Source organism: Microtus ochrogaster, chromosome 26 (genome assembly GCF_000317375.1).
Source record: "Microtus ochrogaster isolate Prairie Vole_2 chromosome 26, MicOch1.0, whole genome shotgun sequence".
Classification (NCBI taxonomy): Eukaryota; Metazoa; Chordata; class Mammalia; order Rodentia; family Cricetidae; genus Microtus; species Microtus ochrogaster.
Window position 1 is genome coordinate 9,608,258 of NC_022025.1, and position 16,734 is coordinate 9,624,991.

The 16,734-nt window shown below is 36.2% G+C and overlaps 1 protein-coding gene across 2 annotated transcripts in view; it reads left to right on the forward strand.

The window, feature by feature from the left end:
- The window catches only part of Hgf (hepatocyte growth factor), a 61,636-nt gene extending 52,109 nt beyond the window's left edge, over positions 1 to 9,527 (forward strand). For both annotated transcript variants that reach the window (XM_005358339.3, XM_026784671.1), the window contains exons 12-18: positions 717 to 755; positions 2,443 to 2,539; positions 4,283 to 4,357; positions 5,396 to 5,542; positions 5,942 to 6,048; positions 6,168 to 6,313; positions 8,956 to 9,527. In XM_005358339.3, coding sequence (XP_005358396.1) covers positions 717 to 755; positions 2,443 to 2,539; positions 4,283 to 4,357; positions 5,396 to 5,542; positions 5,942 to 6,048; positions 6,168 to 6,313; positions 8,956 to 9,123 — 779 coding nt within the window. In that variant the 3' untranslated portion in view covers positions 9,124 to 9,527. The remainder of the gene's footprint in view (positions 1 to 716; positions 756 to 2,442; positions 2,540 to 4,282; positions 4,358 to 5,395; positions 5,543 to 5,941; positions 6,049 to 6,167; positions 6,314 to 8,955) is intronic.
- Positions 9,528 to 16,734: the final 7,207 nt, after the last annotated feature.

Below are 16,734 nucleotides of genomic sequence, written 5' to 3' on the forward strand. Positions count from 1 at the left end.
CTTCTTCTTCTTCTCCTCCTCCTCCTCCTCCTCCTCCTCCTTCTTCTTCTTCTTCTTCTTCTTCTTCTTTCCAAACATCTGGAAAATCTAACTTTTGACAGAGTCTATCAACAAAAATAATTATTTACCCCATTTCTGCAGAGATGACATTAATTTCTATTTTCTAAATTCTTAAATAGGTTTACCAAGCACGTTCAGTTTCAATTCTCTTCATTCAAGTATTAGTAAAAGTAGCTGTTAGAAAAAAAATGCAAACAGATCAATTGCACTGAAAGACATTCAGTCTATATGAAGTATCCACTCAAACCAATCATGGACATGTGTGGTACTGTATGGAAAAGCCTTGGGTATAGTGCTGGATACCTTGCAGAATGAGGTCATCTCCAGCTACTGTTTGGAATCTAGTCTGTCAAAGGCCATGAAGCCACACACACTTGCAGCCTTCAGAGACGCCAATAAGACTTTCCCACATCCTGTAGTACCAAGAGGAGATGCTCACAGTGTTAGACAGGAAAGAGGACAGAATTCTTCAGAAAATTTATATTATATTTACAACTCATTTTGATGTTATTAGCAACTTATTGATTCTTAAGTGAATTAAATGTCAGTAATTTTAGGAAATTACAACAAAGATTTCGATGTCGTGGTTTGATTTTATATAGATTAATGAATATGTATACACGAATTATTATATATCATAATATTCATTTCTACAGGTGAAGGAGATACCACACCTACAATTGTCAACTTGGACCGTGAGTAGTATTCAAAACATAAAACATAATTGACTTTCTGTCTGTCACAAATGATTTCATGCCGCACACCGTGGCCCCCGTCTGCACTCTATGCCCTAGACCCCAGTTTGCGAGCTTCGGGCAAGGGACTGGAGGTTGAGAACACAGACACAGAGACAGACTGGCACAAAGACCTTCTATCACTGGTACTAAAAGCCCCTCTTTATTAACACCATGTAGACTTAAATACACTGCAGTCAATGGTCAACAGGTGAAAATTCCATCCTCTGATCCTCTAAACTAGGCACAGCTTCTAGTAGCTTCAATTAGAAGGTTCTAGGAGGGAAGAGCAGCTGAAAGCCAGGATTTATTAGTCCCAACAATTTCATTATTATCCTCATAGAATAAAAGTAAAAAAAGAGTTACAAAGAAATCTTTGGTATATATGAAAAGTATTTTGCACTATAGTAACATCCCATCTAAAGTCAATGTAGTTTTTTTTTCCATTTTGTTTTAAACTTCATGTATGTATGTGTGTCAGTGAGGGGGGTATGGGCACTTTGATGCAGCAGCTCAAGAAAAGGGAGAACATGAGCAAAGAAGTCAGGACCTCGAGGGGTGCACCTACACACTGAGACAGTGGGGCTGATCTATTAAGAACCCACCAAGGCCAGCTGAACTGGGTCTAAAAAAAACATGGGATAAAACTGGACTCTCTGAACATGGCAGACAATGAGGGCTGCTGAGAAGCCAAGAACAATGGCACTGGGTTTTGATCCTACTGCATGTACTGGCTTTGTGGGAGCCTAGGCTGTTTGGATGCTCACCTTCCTAGACCTGGATGGAGGAGGGAGGACCTTGGACTTCCCACAGGGCAGGGAACCCTGACTGCTCTATGGACTGAAGGGGGAAGGGAGCGGGGGAGGGGGAGGAAAATGGGAGGTGGAGGCGGGGAGGAGGCATAAATATTTAATAAAAAATAAAAAATTAAAATTAAAATTAAAAAAAAAAAGAAAATGAGCCGATGGTGTCACATGCCCTGGAGCTGGTGGTGAGCCACCTGATGTCGGTGTTGGGATCCGATCTTTTCTGCAAGAGCTGTGCTTGCTGAACCATTTCTGTGACCGCTATCTGTTTTTATTCTAAAATTTAGACTGTTCTGATTATAGATGTGACGTAGTCAAAAGAACTGCACATGACTTTTGAAAAACGTATTTTCACACTTTTAATTTGAGGGACTCCATATGCAGTGGATCACATTTATATACATCCCCCTCAAAGAGGCACGAGAATACTAAAGGCAGAAACAAAGAGGCCAGGTTTTGGACAGTTCCATAGCTTCTTCAGTCTGTCGTGTCCTAACGCTCTTACCAGCCCTGGGATGTGTTAGGTGAGAGACGGAGGCATGTGAGACAGTGACTTACTTCATCATGAGAACAAGAGCTTCGGGGAGGCGCGCACTTGGTTTTCTGTTGTTGCTGCTCCTGCTGGGTTTTTTTTTTATTAATTTTCTCATACTCTTCTTAGCCCAAAAGAAGTTATTCAAGTATTTTGTTGTATACTAAAACAAATGGGGATGTATGTGTCATGGACTTGATAAACAACTGTGGCTATGTAGCTATTCTATGTAGCTATCATAGAATTTAATAAAAGTTATAGGTACTGAGTAATAGCATGACCAAGTGCTCTACGTGGTCATATTTTTTAGACCCTGTCATATCCTGTGCCAAGACAAAACAGCTGCGGGTTGTAAATGGCATCCCAACACGGACAAACGTAGGATGGATGGTTAGTTTGAAATACAGGTAATTATTAATGATAACAATCCCGATAGTCTGAATATTTGCAAAAACATTTTCAGCTTAAGACTGCAAGAAGAATGTGTTCTATAGAAGGTACTAATCTGGGGATCAACAGCTGATTTGCTTACCAATTTATAACGGACTGTAAAATTTATGCACATGATAATCCTTATAAGTTGTAGCAAAGTTTCCATTAATACTTATTGTATGTGACACTGATTCTGACAAACTGGAAGAATATGACACAAAAGACCTATTTGTACCTTAATGTCACCATGATAGTTATGGCACATACATTAATTTTCAAATCTAGGATACTTTAAACTTATGTTCTAAGATGATTATACACAATCACAGAAATGGTGTTTTTAGTTTCCAATATCACTGAAATGAATAAGAGCAATTTTAAAGTGTTTTATTATGGAAATCAATAACCTATTAGAGTAATTGGGTGGTTTTGATTTTTATAATCAGCTAGATATAGAAGTTTTAATATGTCTATTTCTCAAAGGTCTTAAGAATCACTAGTATGGCCGGGCGATGGTGGTGCACGCCTTTAATCCCAGCACTCGGGAGGCAGAGGCAGGTGGATCTCTGTGAGTTCGAGACCAGCCTGGTCTACAGAGCTAGTTCCAGGACAGGCTCCAAAAGCCACAGAGAAACCCTGTCTCAAAAAAGCAAAAAAACAAACAAACAAAAAAAAAAAAAGAATCACTAGTATGATCTATGTAAAATCAACATGCAAGTTACAAAGAAGTTTAGAATTCTCATAAAAATGAAGTATCTGACTCACATTATTCAAATCTTACATATAGTAGTCCAAGTTCTTAGTAAACCACAGATGTTTGGTTATTTTTCCAAAACACACACTGAGGGGAATAGAAGTTAAGGCTCAATATCTACTGTCATCCTCCTGTGTGGCAAGCCGTAAATAATTGTCCCTTAAGCTGGGCGTTCTGAGTGTCGGCGCTGAAGCCACGGGCAGCTGTGTTCCTTGGAACTGTGGCTAAGACAGAGCTGCAGTCTTTTCCATGTTTCTGCCAAAAAGAAAAAAAAAAGGATTTACAGATTTTTGAAATCATCAAATAAGCGCACTAGTTCTTATTCTTCTGTACAAATATTTAAAAATTCCTAGATGATTCATCTTGAACAATTATTTTGCTCTCATAAATGAAAAACTATAGTGAGTGATCTTACACTTGGCAAATTTATCTAAATCCAGTTGCTTTTTAATCAGTTCAAGCCAGAATGGAGACGCTGGAGGGGCAGTTCCTTGTAGAAAGCTTTCTGAGGATATGCTTTTAGCATATCCAGGGCCCCCACAAAAAGCAAAACCTGAAACTACTAAATAATGGTAGAGGAAAAACGGAACAGTGTAAAAGCAAAAAATAGGGTGAAACATTGTTACCACTGCGTGATTGTTTAGGACTTTATTTTCAGCATTATTATATGTGGTCATAAGCATAAACGCATGCACTGGGAGTATATACTGGCATATAGTGACGACTTTTCTATTGTAAACTTGATGCCCTAAAGTTTAGTCACAGTGTGAAAACAGTTATGGATGCCACACTCACCAAATACCACCCTCGGACAAAAGCACTGCTGCGTATTGTTCCGAATAGATTGCTTTTATTTTTCTTGGCAGTTCATTTAGTTTTGATATATGAAGTTATAGGTTTTCACTAATTGGCAGGAAGTTTTGTTTTTCACAAAGATGTTATTTGTTCTTTTCTCTTTCCATAGAAATAAACATATCTGTGGAGGATCACTGATAAAGGAAAGTTGGGTTCTTACTGCAAGGCAATGTTTTCCATCCAGGTAAGATGGTTTTTAAATCAACATTTATTTGAGGCATGTAAATATATCTTCTATTGTGATTTTGAAGTTGAGCATTTATTTTACAGAAATTTATCAGAAGAAGGGAGCCATTTAGTCTACTTTAAATGAAAAATAGTGTGTGTGTGTGTGTGTGTGTGTGTGTGTGTGTGTGTGTACTTGACATGGCTTGCATGTTGAGGTCAGAAGTCAACTCGTGGGAGTCAGCTCCCTCCTTCTGCCATGTGCATCTCTGCAATCAAATTCCACAAGCGTGTTTACCCACTGAATCATGTTGTCAGCCTTTGTTCTAAAATTTGATTATAAAAGTTTGGCTTTACTGATACTTTCATATTTAGTGCTCATTCAGTGTTTACTGCTCATTCAGCTAACTGGGTTTTTTTTTTTTCCACGATTGACCTTAGTCTCACTTGGGGAAACTATTTCTCTGAATTATGTAAAACACCATGTTCCGACTTCTCACTTTTACTCAGTATTCCTAGAGAGATACTTGTGATGACTAGTATCATCCTTCCTTGAATCCCTGCATCTTTTTTTTTTTTTTAATCTATCTTGGGGACCAGCATGGAGATAATTTCAAGGACAATGACCTCAGCAAAGATAAGGAGGCTGCACTTAGAGTTTCCTTTTCAGTTCTCGTCATACCACTGGGTTTCCGTGAATATCTTCAACCTTAGCGATAAGCCAAGTATATATACAGCTGAGAGGATACAAAGTTTATAAGCAAATTATGATTCCTGTAAAGACCATGAAGATTTTGTAACAGGTGTCTTTCTGTATAGCAAGTGTAATACAACATGTTAGAAACTGAGTAGCCTTAGAATTTGTGCAGCTTCAAACTTTTCTCTGCTTCAACACATTTCTGGTGCTCGGGGATCTCCCTTAACAAATGTGTTGCTATGTATTATACTTTGGATTAAAAATTAAATGTAGTGTTTATCCTTATAAGTTAAAACGACAATGGAAATTAATAATGATCTATACTTAGACACTATAGTTTGTATTTCCTTTCCTACCTAGAAACAAAGACTTGAAGGATTACGAAGCCTGGCTTGGAATTCACGATGTCCACGGGAGAGGTGATGAGAAACGCAAGCAGGTCTTCAACATTTCCCAGCTGGTCTCGGGGCCGGAAGGCTCAGATCTGGTGCTGCTGAAGCTTTCTCGGTGAGGCCCTATTTTCCCAGAAACTCGAATTACTGAAACATTGCTTTTCAGCTGAGTTTCTTTTTCTTTCTCATGTAGAGCCATCATTATCTCATGTATCATGTGGATGCATTTGTGTGTGCATGTGCATGTATGTGACCTATACTAGAAAGAGGTGTAATATGATTTTCATATAGCAGTAGGAGAATTTCACACAATATTCTTACTACCTTAATACTGAAGCTTAATGACAATCATTTGACTCAGAAAAGAATCAGAGTAATTTTTTTTTTGCACAGTGAACATTTATTGCAGATTATTGCTAGTAAATATCTCCTTAATATTGTATATGTCATGGCATGTCCATGTTTCTGTAGAATGGTGTTCCCAGAGTACTTACGCTGGATTTTGTCTTTTCAGGCCTGCGGTCCTAGATGACTTTGTCAGTACAATTGATTTACCCAATTATGGCTGCACAATCCCAGAGAAGACCACTTGCAGTGTTTACGGCTGGGGCTACACTGGACGTAAGCTAACTTTTAAGACATGAGGGAGTATAGTTATTTAGCATATAAACGCTTTTTTTTCCTGATTTCCTTGCCTTTATTCATTGCTCATTAACTGCGTATTTTCTATGCCGTTGCAGAGATCAATTCGGATGGTTTATTGCGAGTAGCCCATCTGTATATTATGGGGAATGAGAAGTGCCGTCAGCACCACCAAGGGAAGGTGACTCTCAGTGAGTCTGAACTGTGTGCTGGGGCTGAAAAGATTGGATCGGGACCATGCGAGGTATTAAAAAGTTGTTTAATAAAGTCTGACTGTCTGTCTGTCCGTCTGTCTGTCTATCTCTGTCTGTTTTCCTGCCCAGCCTGCTTATCTATCTATCTATCTATCTATCTATCTATCTATCTATCTATCTATCTATCTATCTATCTATCTATCTATCATCTATCTATCTTCTGTATATCTATCTATCTATCATCTATCTATCTTCTGTATATCTATCTATCTATCTAACATCTATCTATCATCTATCTATCTAATTTATATCTATATCTATCATCTAATCTATCTACCTATCTACCTACAGGTGGAACATTCCTATAATTCTAGAACTTGGGAAACTAAAGCAGGAAGATTATAAGTTCTTGATAAAAGTCTTTCTTATAAACCAAACTAAGCCAAAATTGTCTTAAAAAGCCAATGCCATATTTGCTTGTGTGTTTTCTGTTTATTTTTGTCAAATCAAAGTATTTGTATACCAAGGCATTCCTAGAGAAAGGAAGTTTAGAAAAAGCCTTCTGTTATTTTTTTTGTGCACTTCTTTTAATTGACTTATGAGCCAGCCCATGCTTCATCCACAAAGCACATTCAAGGCATTCCTGTCTAAAAAGACGATCATACAAACTGCAGAAGTCTTAGAGGAAGCTGTGCCCACAGGAACAGCTGGCCTGAGCCAGGGGAAGTTCACTGACACCTGACTGACAGCGGAGGAACTGCATAGGCCCAAACTAGGCCCTCTGAATGTGAATGACAGTTGTTTGGCTGGGACAGTCTGTGGGGCCACTGGCAGTGGGACCAGAGTTTATCCCTAGTGCTTGAGCTGGCTCTTTGGAGCCCATTCTCTTTGGAAGGATACCTTGCTCAGTCTAGACATAGGGGAAACTTGGTCCTGCCTCAAAGTGATGTGCTAAACTTTTTTCATTCCCCACTCATTTGTGAGCCTTACTCTCTCTGAGGAGTGAATGGGGGGGGGTAGGTGGTAGATGGGGGAAACTGGAGGAGAGAGAGAGAGAACTGCCCTCTCTTCCTTCATCCCTCCTTCTTCCTAGCCTCTTTGCATCTGTTGTTTGGTTATTTCATTAGTCAAGAATATTTGAAGAGAACGATCCTAAATTTCTACATGGTAGAAGTGGTAGAAAGTCTCCAAAGACAGTCATTTTGAAAAGTGACTGTCAGGGGTGGCTGGTGTCAAATAAACTGCAATTTTATTACCTTATGGGGCTTGGTGTCTTTTTTTTTTAAATCTGTACTGTTTGGCATTTGTTTTCAGGTCTGCCTTAATTTACCTATCAAAAATTCTATATCAATGACTTCTTCTTTCTACCCAACATACAGACATAACTTTTATAGCATTTATTTAATTTTTTTAAAATTGCATTGCTTTTAGAGGAAAATGAAGATAATATCAAACATTCTTTTTTGTTTGTTTGTTTTGTTTTTGAGACAGGGTTTCTCTGTAGCTTTGCAGCCTGTCTTGGAACTAGCTCTTGTAGAACAGGCTGGTTTCAATCTCACAGAAATCCGCCTGCCTCTGCCTCCCGAGTGCCGGGATTAAAGACGTGCACCAACACCACCTGGCTCACACATTCTTATTTATATTTGCATGCTTAAAGCTAGTCATTGTGGTTCTTTTTTATGTGTATGTATGTGTGCTTAAATGCTGACACATGCCTCATATACGTGCTTGGTACCCATGGAAGCCATAATTGGCTGTCTGGTTCCCACCACCTTCTATGGTGCAAAGAAGAAGCTGCAAGAAGAAGCCCATAGAAGGTGGTGGGAACCAGACATGGGTCCTCTGAAACAGTCCTCTTAAATACTGAGCCATGCTTCCATCTCTGTAACTGTACTCTTAAGAGGGTGCGTGGCGCAAAAAAGTGATACAACACAGTTCTAACAGTTATCTATACAAACATGTGCAGTATGAATACATGCATATTCATATAGTTAACATTTGTGTATTAATATGTATATAATATATGTATATGCACAAGTTAATCTATATTCATTTGTCATGTTTCTTTGCCTGATGATATAGTCAAATATTTCAATTATAATTATATTAGCTACTAGTATCAACTGTGAATGGAGAAATATTTCATGCTTGGAAAAGTATTTTCCAAATTATATAAAATTATCGTTTCAATTTTAAGGATTTCCTAATTAAAATGTTAAGATAGTCTTTTGGTAGCAGGCAAAGAGTGTTTTAGAAAGAAGAGAAAGTTAAAGTACGCTTAACCATTAAATCATGTGATTACAAGTGGATTTTGTCTATATTTTACAAATCTATATATTTTCCAAATGTTGATATGGAACACATGGTGAATATCAACAACAAAATAAACAGAGAATTGATATTACTCGGTGGGGGGAATGCTGAAAAAGATGGTGCAGTGGGTTAAGGTACCTGTGGCCGAGCCAAAGGATCTGAGTTCAAATCCCAGGTGGAAGGAGAGGCCCAATTCCTACATGTTGTCTTCTGACTGCCACATACATGGAGACATATACAATAATTAAAATGTAAGAAAAATTGATGTCATTGAATTTCTATACCTTTTAGCTGCAAGTCATCAGGGGAATGCTACTGAAGAATTACTGTTTTTTTTACTTACAAAATAATTTGTTTTGTTGTTGTTTTTCCTTCTTAGGGAGATTATGGTGGCCCACTCATTTGTGAGCAGCACAAAATGAAAATGGTTCTTGGTGTCATTGTTCCTGGCCGTGGATGTGCCATCCCTAATCGTCCTGGTATTTTTGTCCGAGTAGCATATTACGCAAAGTGGATGCACAAAGTAATTTTGACCTACAAATTGTAATAGCCATAGAAGAAGCCAGTGTGTCTGAAGCATCCATCTATATATGAAGATTTCAGAGACGTCGAGATTAAAATGTAACCTAAACCAATCCTAAAATAGCTACTTGAGTGTTGTGAGTGTTCAGAAACTCATTAATATATATGGGTGTTTTCTGTTGTTCTGTTTGTCAGTGTTATTTTGTAAATGTTGAAGTGAATTAAGGTACCTGTAAGTGCAGTAACATATCTCCTGAAGATACTTGAACGGATTCAAAAATGCAATAGTTGCTAGATGATAAGAGATTTAAAGGTTAAGGTTGATTATCATTCTATGCTGCTTTTCAGGTTAATATCTTAATGACGAATTAATCATAAGTTAAACATTATTTTAACCCCACCAAAACCAATTTGTACTTTGTGTTTCTAACTTGTAACTCTGTATTAAATTATATTACACTTCCTATGGCACATGTTAGAGTTCATTCATTTTTTTTTCACGACATGTATCCTGCAATACTGGCACACAAGCATCCTTTTATGAAAACAGATGACCATAACAAATGGCTGATTACACATGCAGCAATATTACCATTTAAACTGCGATGTATCTAGTGTAATATCTAAATGTTTTGGATATATGTATCTATATTTATTCTACAATGTAAAGTTTTTGGAAGACCAGTGGGAATATTCAGGAAAGGTACAAGGTGTAAGTGTGGATCCTTTGTGCGTATCACATATGATCCCCACTGGAAAGTGGTCAAAGTCAGGACAGAACCCATACGATAAAAGAATGACTAGCCTGTATGTTTATTTATATTTATTAGCCTAGTTATTTTGTGTGCTCTCTAATGCCTAAAAAGCAGAAAGTAATTTGTGTATTTATCTTATTTCTTTCCTCCAAATTTGAGCTACCTATTTATGAAGGATATTGGTAGATCTATTTTCTTAAAACATTTATTCAGTTTTCAAACATGTCTCAATGAAGAAATTTTAAAGTGTCTCTGTCTTCAAAAATGTATTTATATGGGTTAATGTTAAAACTTGCTGCTATGATTGGCTTCTAGCTCTCCTTAAAAAATGATTTAGCATAAAAATATCATGTCTGCCAAGCTTTGTGACCATCCCTTCATTAAATTTTATTTTGAAATATTCTGAAGAAAAAAATTAAAATACTTTCCTTAATCTAAAAATTCTTAGTCTTTGAGTAATAGAAAAAAAATATGAAGTAAAATAGTTTTTCTAAATTCTTTAATTCAATGACTTTCAAAAGTATAATTGTTTCTGAAAAATCAAATATGTTGGAAAGATATCATATTTTCTCATTTCTTTTTAACAAAAAATGACATGGAATATTCATTTAGATTTTATAATCTATATGATAACATTCAAATTGTATTTATTATTCTATTTGCCATGATTAGCTAAGAGTTGTATATACAGAAGTAGGAATTCAAAAAAGTAATAAGACAGCTTCTAAGTTCTCAGTTTTCATGTGTACATCAAGGTTATTAAAAGTTATAATTTGATTGTTTTGAATCCAGTGTTCCCATTCTTGAGATTGATTTTTTTTTTAGAGTATCTGAAATCTGAAGTTTCAAAAGATGCCCTAATGCATTCTCAGAATTTTCTGGAAGTCAATCCAGAAGTTCTTGTACAAGCTCTGACATATATGTGTGTGCATGCGTGGTATATATACACACACATACAAATGCATATATGTTTGTGATAGCATAGGTGCTGTGTTGATCAACAGTGGAAGCAGAGAGACCCAGTGAATTGCTGTCCTTATCATTTTACATCTGTTACATTTTCATTCCTTTTGCAACATGTCATTTGAACAAGCATAAATTTCAAAGATATATTATTAAAATATTAAAGTCCTTCTCATAGTTTCTTACTGAATTGAATAGATTTCAATGTTACATATAAATTATATTGATAAAGCTGTTATGCTAATTATAATACTTTATCATACTAACATTTTACAATACTTCTTACAGTGTATTTTTTGTAATTATCCATGAAAAGAGGAACAAAAATGACCTAGAAACAATATGCAGTCAAGTTTTTAGATACTTTGGAATCAGTGTTTCTAACTTAAGTGAAAAACAAACAAATATGTCAATAAGTCACCAAATGTGGTTTGTTAAGCAACTCTTCCCATGAGGTTTTCTTTGCAATGGTCAAAGTCGGTAGAGCTCACAGTGAAAAAGATAAATCGGGTCTTACTTGCTAGAAAATGGTGGAGTTATTTTCTAGGCAACACTATATATGGGATGGTTTTCTATGAATAAATTTCAAAGGAAGAGGAGAGAAAAATTCAGCTTATTTAGAAGTCTATATTATTTTGTCTCATGGACAAGTGGCCCTTTTGAATTATGAGCGTCCAGTTTGGTTTTGTTTTGACTGGGTAAGAGTTACACACTGTCATAATTGTAGACATTTTCTTCTGTCTGCATGAATAGGAGTTTAAAACTAAAATCGTAGTCATATGCCTCTGCTGTGCAGAGAGGTGATAATTCTTTTGTATACTTCTTTAATGTTATTGTAAAATGTAAGGTAACTTTTACCAATTTGCTGTGGGCAGGTCCTCAGTATAATTGTTTCTAAACAGGCTCTGGCTTGCCTTCTAAGTGTTTCAAGCTACAGGAATGGGAAACACTGGACGGCAAGAAAGATGACAATAATGGCATGTGTCAGGAAAGCTGTGGATGCTTCTTGCTGGTACCAGTGGTACTGTGCGGAGCTGATGCTCCAGCTACAGCATCCCTGAAAAAGAGCACTGTCAAGCACTAGTAGTTGCTGTCAGGCATTTTCTTTTCTCTTACAAAACAAACGCTAGCTCTGTAATACGAAACAGAAAATGTCAATACTATATCATGCTAAGTAAAGGGAAACCTTCAATTGATTTAAAATAACTATTTCTACTCACTGTGTGTATACAACCACTCATTTACATTTATAGAAAACTCATAAAATAAAAGGGATTTGGGTAAAGACAATACATTTGCCTTTTTACAAAGAGTAATTTGCAATAAATCACTCTTCATAATTAAGTCCAAGGAAGAAAATGTCTTTCAAAATTCAACTGAAGTTTGTACCAAGAACTTATTAATAAGAATCAACCAAACAAACAAACAAAAACATTGAACTATCCCAGACCCTTACCTCTTGACAGTGCCGTTTTTGCGTAGGTTCATGTCTGTTTGCACAGAAGGCTTCTGTCTTCAGAAGCTGAAAACTGAATCCTGTGGAAATCGCAGCGAGTCTGCCTATGTAAACAAGAATAGCTGCTGATTGAGTGGGATAGCTGGATGCTTACCCCAAAAAGGGAACCCTGTGGTGATGGCTTGTATTATAAATTCTCTGTAGTTAATAAAGTTGTTATTTTTATAACCATAATTATATTATTATTCTTAATAATAATAAAATATTTTACCAAATGTCTCCTTTCTCTTTCATAATTATATGTTTATGTAACTGACTTTAAAGTGGCAACCCCAACAACATTGGTTTAGTTGACAGAATCGACATACGTTTTATCATGAGAAATACATAATTTCTGTATACAATTAAGTAAAAATTGCGTATTTTTATGCCTTTTTTCCATGGTACTCTCAGGGCCCTCAAAAAAAATCATTAACATCTGTGAACTTGAATATCTTCAAGTGTAAAATAGGTTTATTCTGCCATTATTTTGATTGCTAGGAAGCTACTATGCTGCCTTTTCCAACTTTACAGAATATATTATAAATGTCCCTAATTTCCCATACAACTAGATGTTATAAAATTGTTTACAAGTTTTAATTGAACTATGGCATCTTTACAGGGTTATCGATAATTTCACAATACATATGAGTCCACAGAATGTATTTACTTAAAAGTAGAAGAACTAATTATTAACTGTCTAAACAAGAGCTCTGTAGTGCCATTGATTATTTCTAGCTTTGCCATATTGTCTCTGTCTCTCCCTGACCCAAAGTAACTAACTTTATATAGATTCTTATTGCAAATGATGATGTTCATATATATATAACTTGATAGGCACAGTAAGACAGCTTATCATTTTTAATGGTATGCTTAAAGTAAAATATGTGCACTTATTCACTATGTCAGTATGACGTTTAAGATTCTATACAATGAATTTTTAAAATTCACTTTATTCTACAAGAGCTAGTTCCAGGACAGGCACCAAAGCTACACAGAGAAACCCTGTCTCAAAACAAAACAAAACAAAACAAAAAATTCACTTTATCCTTCTCTACAACCTATCTCGTATATTCTTTCAAGTAAAGAATCAAGAATTCTTTGAGAAATGTCGTTTGCAACATTTCTCAGAGAAGAGAGCAAACTTCGTAGGTAAACTCAGAAAGCTTGGGCTCCTGGTACAACTTTGTCCATCTTCTGTATTGTGCTGCCCTAGCTAATCTCTAATTTCAAGTCTTAAATTTTTAAAGTAATTATTAACATGCTTAAAGAATGATAACTCATTCATGTTTTCTTATAGAAGTCCTCAGAGCTATTTTTATTGAGTGATCAGTACTGAAATGAATTTTTAGTTGCTGAATTAAACCAATATTTAATATGTGCTTTGACTTTTTGATTTAGTATTTGAGAATTTCACACATGTATGCACATGTGTGCCATGTGTTGTGTTTTGAGCACATTCACCCATCCCACAGCTCCTCCTGAATCCCTTCATATCCTCCCCCTAACATCACGTCATTTGTTATCGTGACCCACCGAGGCCAATTAGTGCCGCCCACAGACACATGTATGTGGGGAAGTCCACCGGGGCACCGTAACTAATCGCTATTTGTCCAAGACCCCAAAGAATCATTTCAATCTGTACTTCCTCTGTGCTTTGGTCCAGAAGTCCTCTCGTGGTTCTCTGTCATTAATCTCGTAAGCGCACTATCCTTCACCTAGGCAGTTCTAAACTAGCTCTCCACACCCTTTCAATCAACCACACGCTTGTCGTGTGTGAGTAGCCGCGAACGGTTTACTCTAAGGAGCCTGTGGTTATCTCTTGCTGTTTACATTCACAAGTATCTCTGTTGATTATGTCATTTATGAGAGAAGACGTTCACTGCAAGTTAAAGGTGTATTTGTAGAAATTAAGAAAGAAATTATGAAACCATCATAAACATGTTACCGCCTTAAGTATGTCTACTGAATAATAGAAATAAAATAAAATAAAACTCGCTTTTACTTTATAGAAATCAAAAAATATAATAGGTTATAAATCAACTGTGTGCTCATTTATGGTTTAAAATTATAAAACATTAAAAACATAAGCACTTATAGCAACACATGGGACCCCAGACAAGCATTAGTTCTTCATCGCTCTCTAATATTCTTGAGTACTCAGTTTTATACCTTCGCTTCTTCTAACATTTTTATATGTAACCCTTATGCCAAGGTTCACCAGATTTCTTCTACCATGACTAAACTTTCGCATTTCATGTAGTTGCTTTTGTGTCTGCATCCTCATTTCCAATCCAGGAGTCCCCATCAGCTTCTGTAATGCTTGTCCCTTCTCTCCTGTACTTGGTTGTAGCTGCCCTGTGATTGGACTGGGTCAGACTTGCTACAGTGGGGATTATTTTTACTGTGCAGGGTGTGACACTGAGTTTATACTTCATAAACACCAGCAATGTCCTGTTATTAACATTTCTACACTCTTTATTTTCCACAGTACTTCCACATATAATGGTGGTAAAAATATTCATAATGAATAAGATAAAATGAGGTCTCTTTTTTGGAGACTTAGTACTGTTTCTAAGAGAATTTGATTTGGATACAAATTGTACAGTTATCACTAAGAGTTATACATTTTAGGGCTTACAGTTAATCAAATTATTTAGATTTGAATTAGCAAATGAGACTAATTTAAAATGTCCTATTAATTGCATATACTAGGTGACGCTTGGAAAATATTTTTATTTATTAACTGATACATAGAAATTATGCATAGTATTTGTGGGGCATCTCGTGATATTTGGGCAGTGTGTATAATGTACAATGTTCAAATCAGATTAAGTGTATTTTCTTGAACACACATAATTTCTTTATGATAAATCATTCTGATGTTGTTTAAGCATGCAGGACATATTTATTATCTAGAGTTACCTCATTACTCAATTGCACACCAGAATGCCTTGCTTTGGACTAAATGTAGTTTAGTACCTATGGGTTAACTTATCTTCATTCCCCAACTTTACATCCACCCGTCTACTCTCACATCGATGAGACTGTATTTAAAAACTGAATGTATAAATAAGACTGTAACATTTGCCTCCCTGTTTCTTGCTTACGTCAAAAAACATGATGATCTCCAGTCCCATCCACGGTGTTGCAATTAGCAGAATTTAATTCATTTTGATGTCTTAAAAATACTCCACTTTGTCTATCTGGCACATTTTCATTATCAGTTGATGGATACCTAGACTGATTTCTTTCTTTGATTGAATGAAAGTGCTGAAATGAATTGGGGAGTGAGGATGCCCTGGTAGCAAACAGAGTTCATCAATAGCAATGGGATCCGTGGATTGAGTAGTAGTTCTGTTTTACGGTTCTGGGTAGTTTCCGTCTTGGTTTCCACTATGGCTGGGTTAATGTGAACCAGCATTCCCCTTCTCATACCCTGAAGCTCTAGTTTTGCTTTGTGGGTTTTTACAATAATCATTCTTATGGTGAAATAATGGCTCATTGTGGTTGAATTTATGCTTCCATGATGATGTGGAGTATATTTTTTTATATATGTGTGTCCATTTGCGTCTTTTTTATAGCGTGTCTGTTGACACCTGCTTTCTGTTTTTTAATGACTGGGCTGGTTTTCCAGGCTTACAGTTTCGCTGCCATCAGCTGAGCTTCGTGCCCATTACGCGCGTTGCCCTCCGGTCAGCTGTGCAGATGAGACTTGTTTTCCTGTCCTGTGAGCTGTCTTTTCCACTTTGAGGGTTTTCTTGGCTGTGCAGATGCTTCTCAGTTTGTCATCCTACTTTTATAATTTTGTTTTTGTTTCCCATTCTCTTATTTTTTTCTTAGCTAAACAATATAAACCACTTCCAATTGTAATGTGTTTTAAGTATATTTTTATATTTTATTTTAATAGTTTCATAGTCTGATCAGATTTTCAGCACTGTTGTGATAACAGTGGTAATAACAGGGGGGCTTCCTGGTATTGATTCAGATCCTAAAGAGAACGTTTTCATCTTTGCTCTATTTAGTATGATGTTAGCTGTGGCTCTGTTGTATATCATCTTTTTATCTATTTATTTAATTAATTAATTTTTGTTTTTTAGAGACAGGGTTTCTCTGTAGCTTTGGAACTTATTCTGGAACTGGCTATTGTAGACCAAGCTGGCCTCGAACTCACAGAGATCCACCTGTCTCTGCCTCCCGAGTGCTGGGATTAAAGGTGTCTGCAACCACTGCTGGGCTATGTATCATCTCTGTTAAGATGGGATACATTACTGCCATAACTAATTAAAAGTGTTACCATGAAGAGATGTTAAATTATATCAAATAATTTTCTGCTTCTCATAATGATCATATTGATTTTGCTCTTCATTCAATTGACATGATGTATTATGTCAATTTACATTGTTTTGCATTATGGAATGAA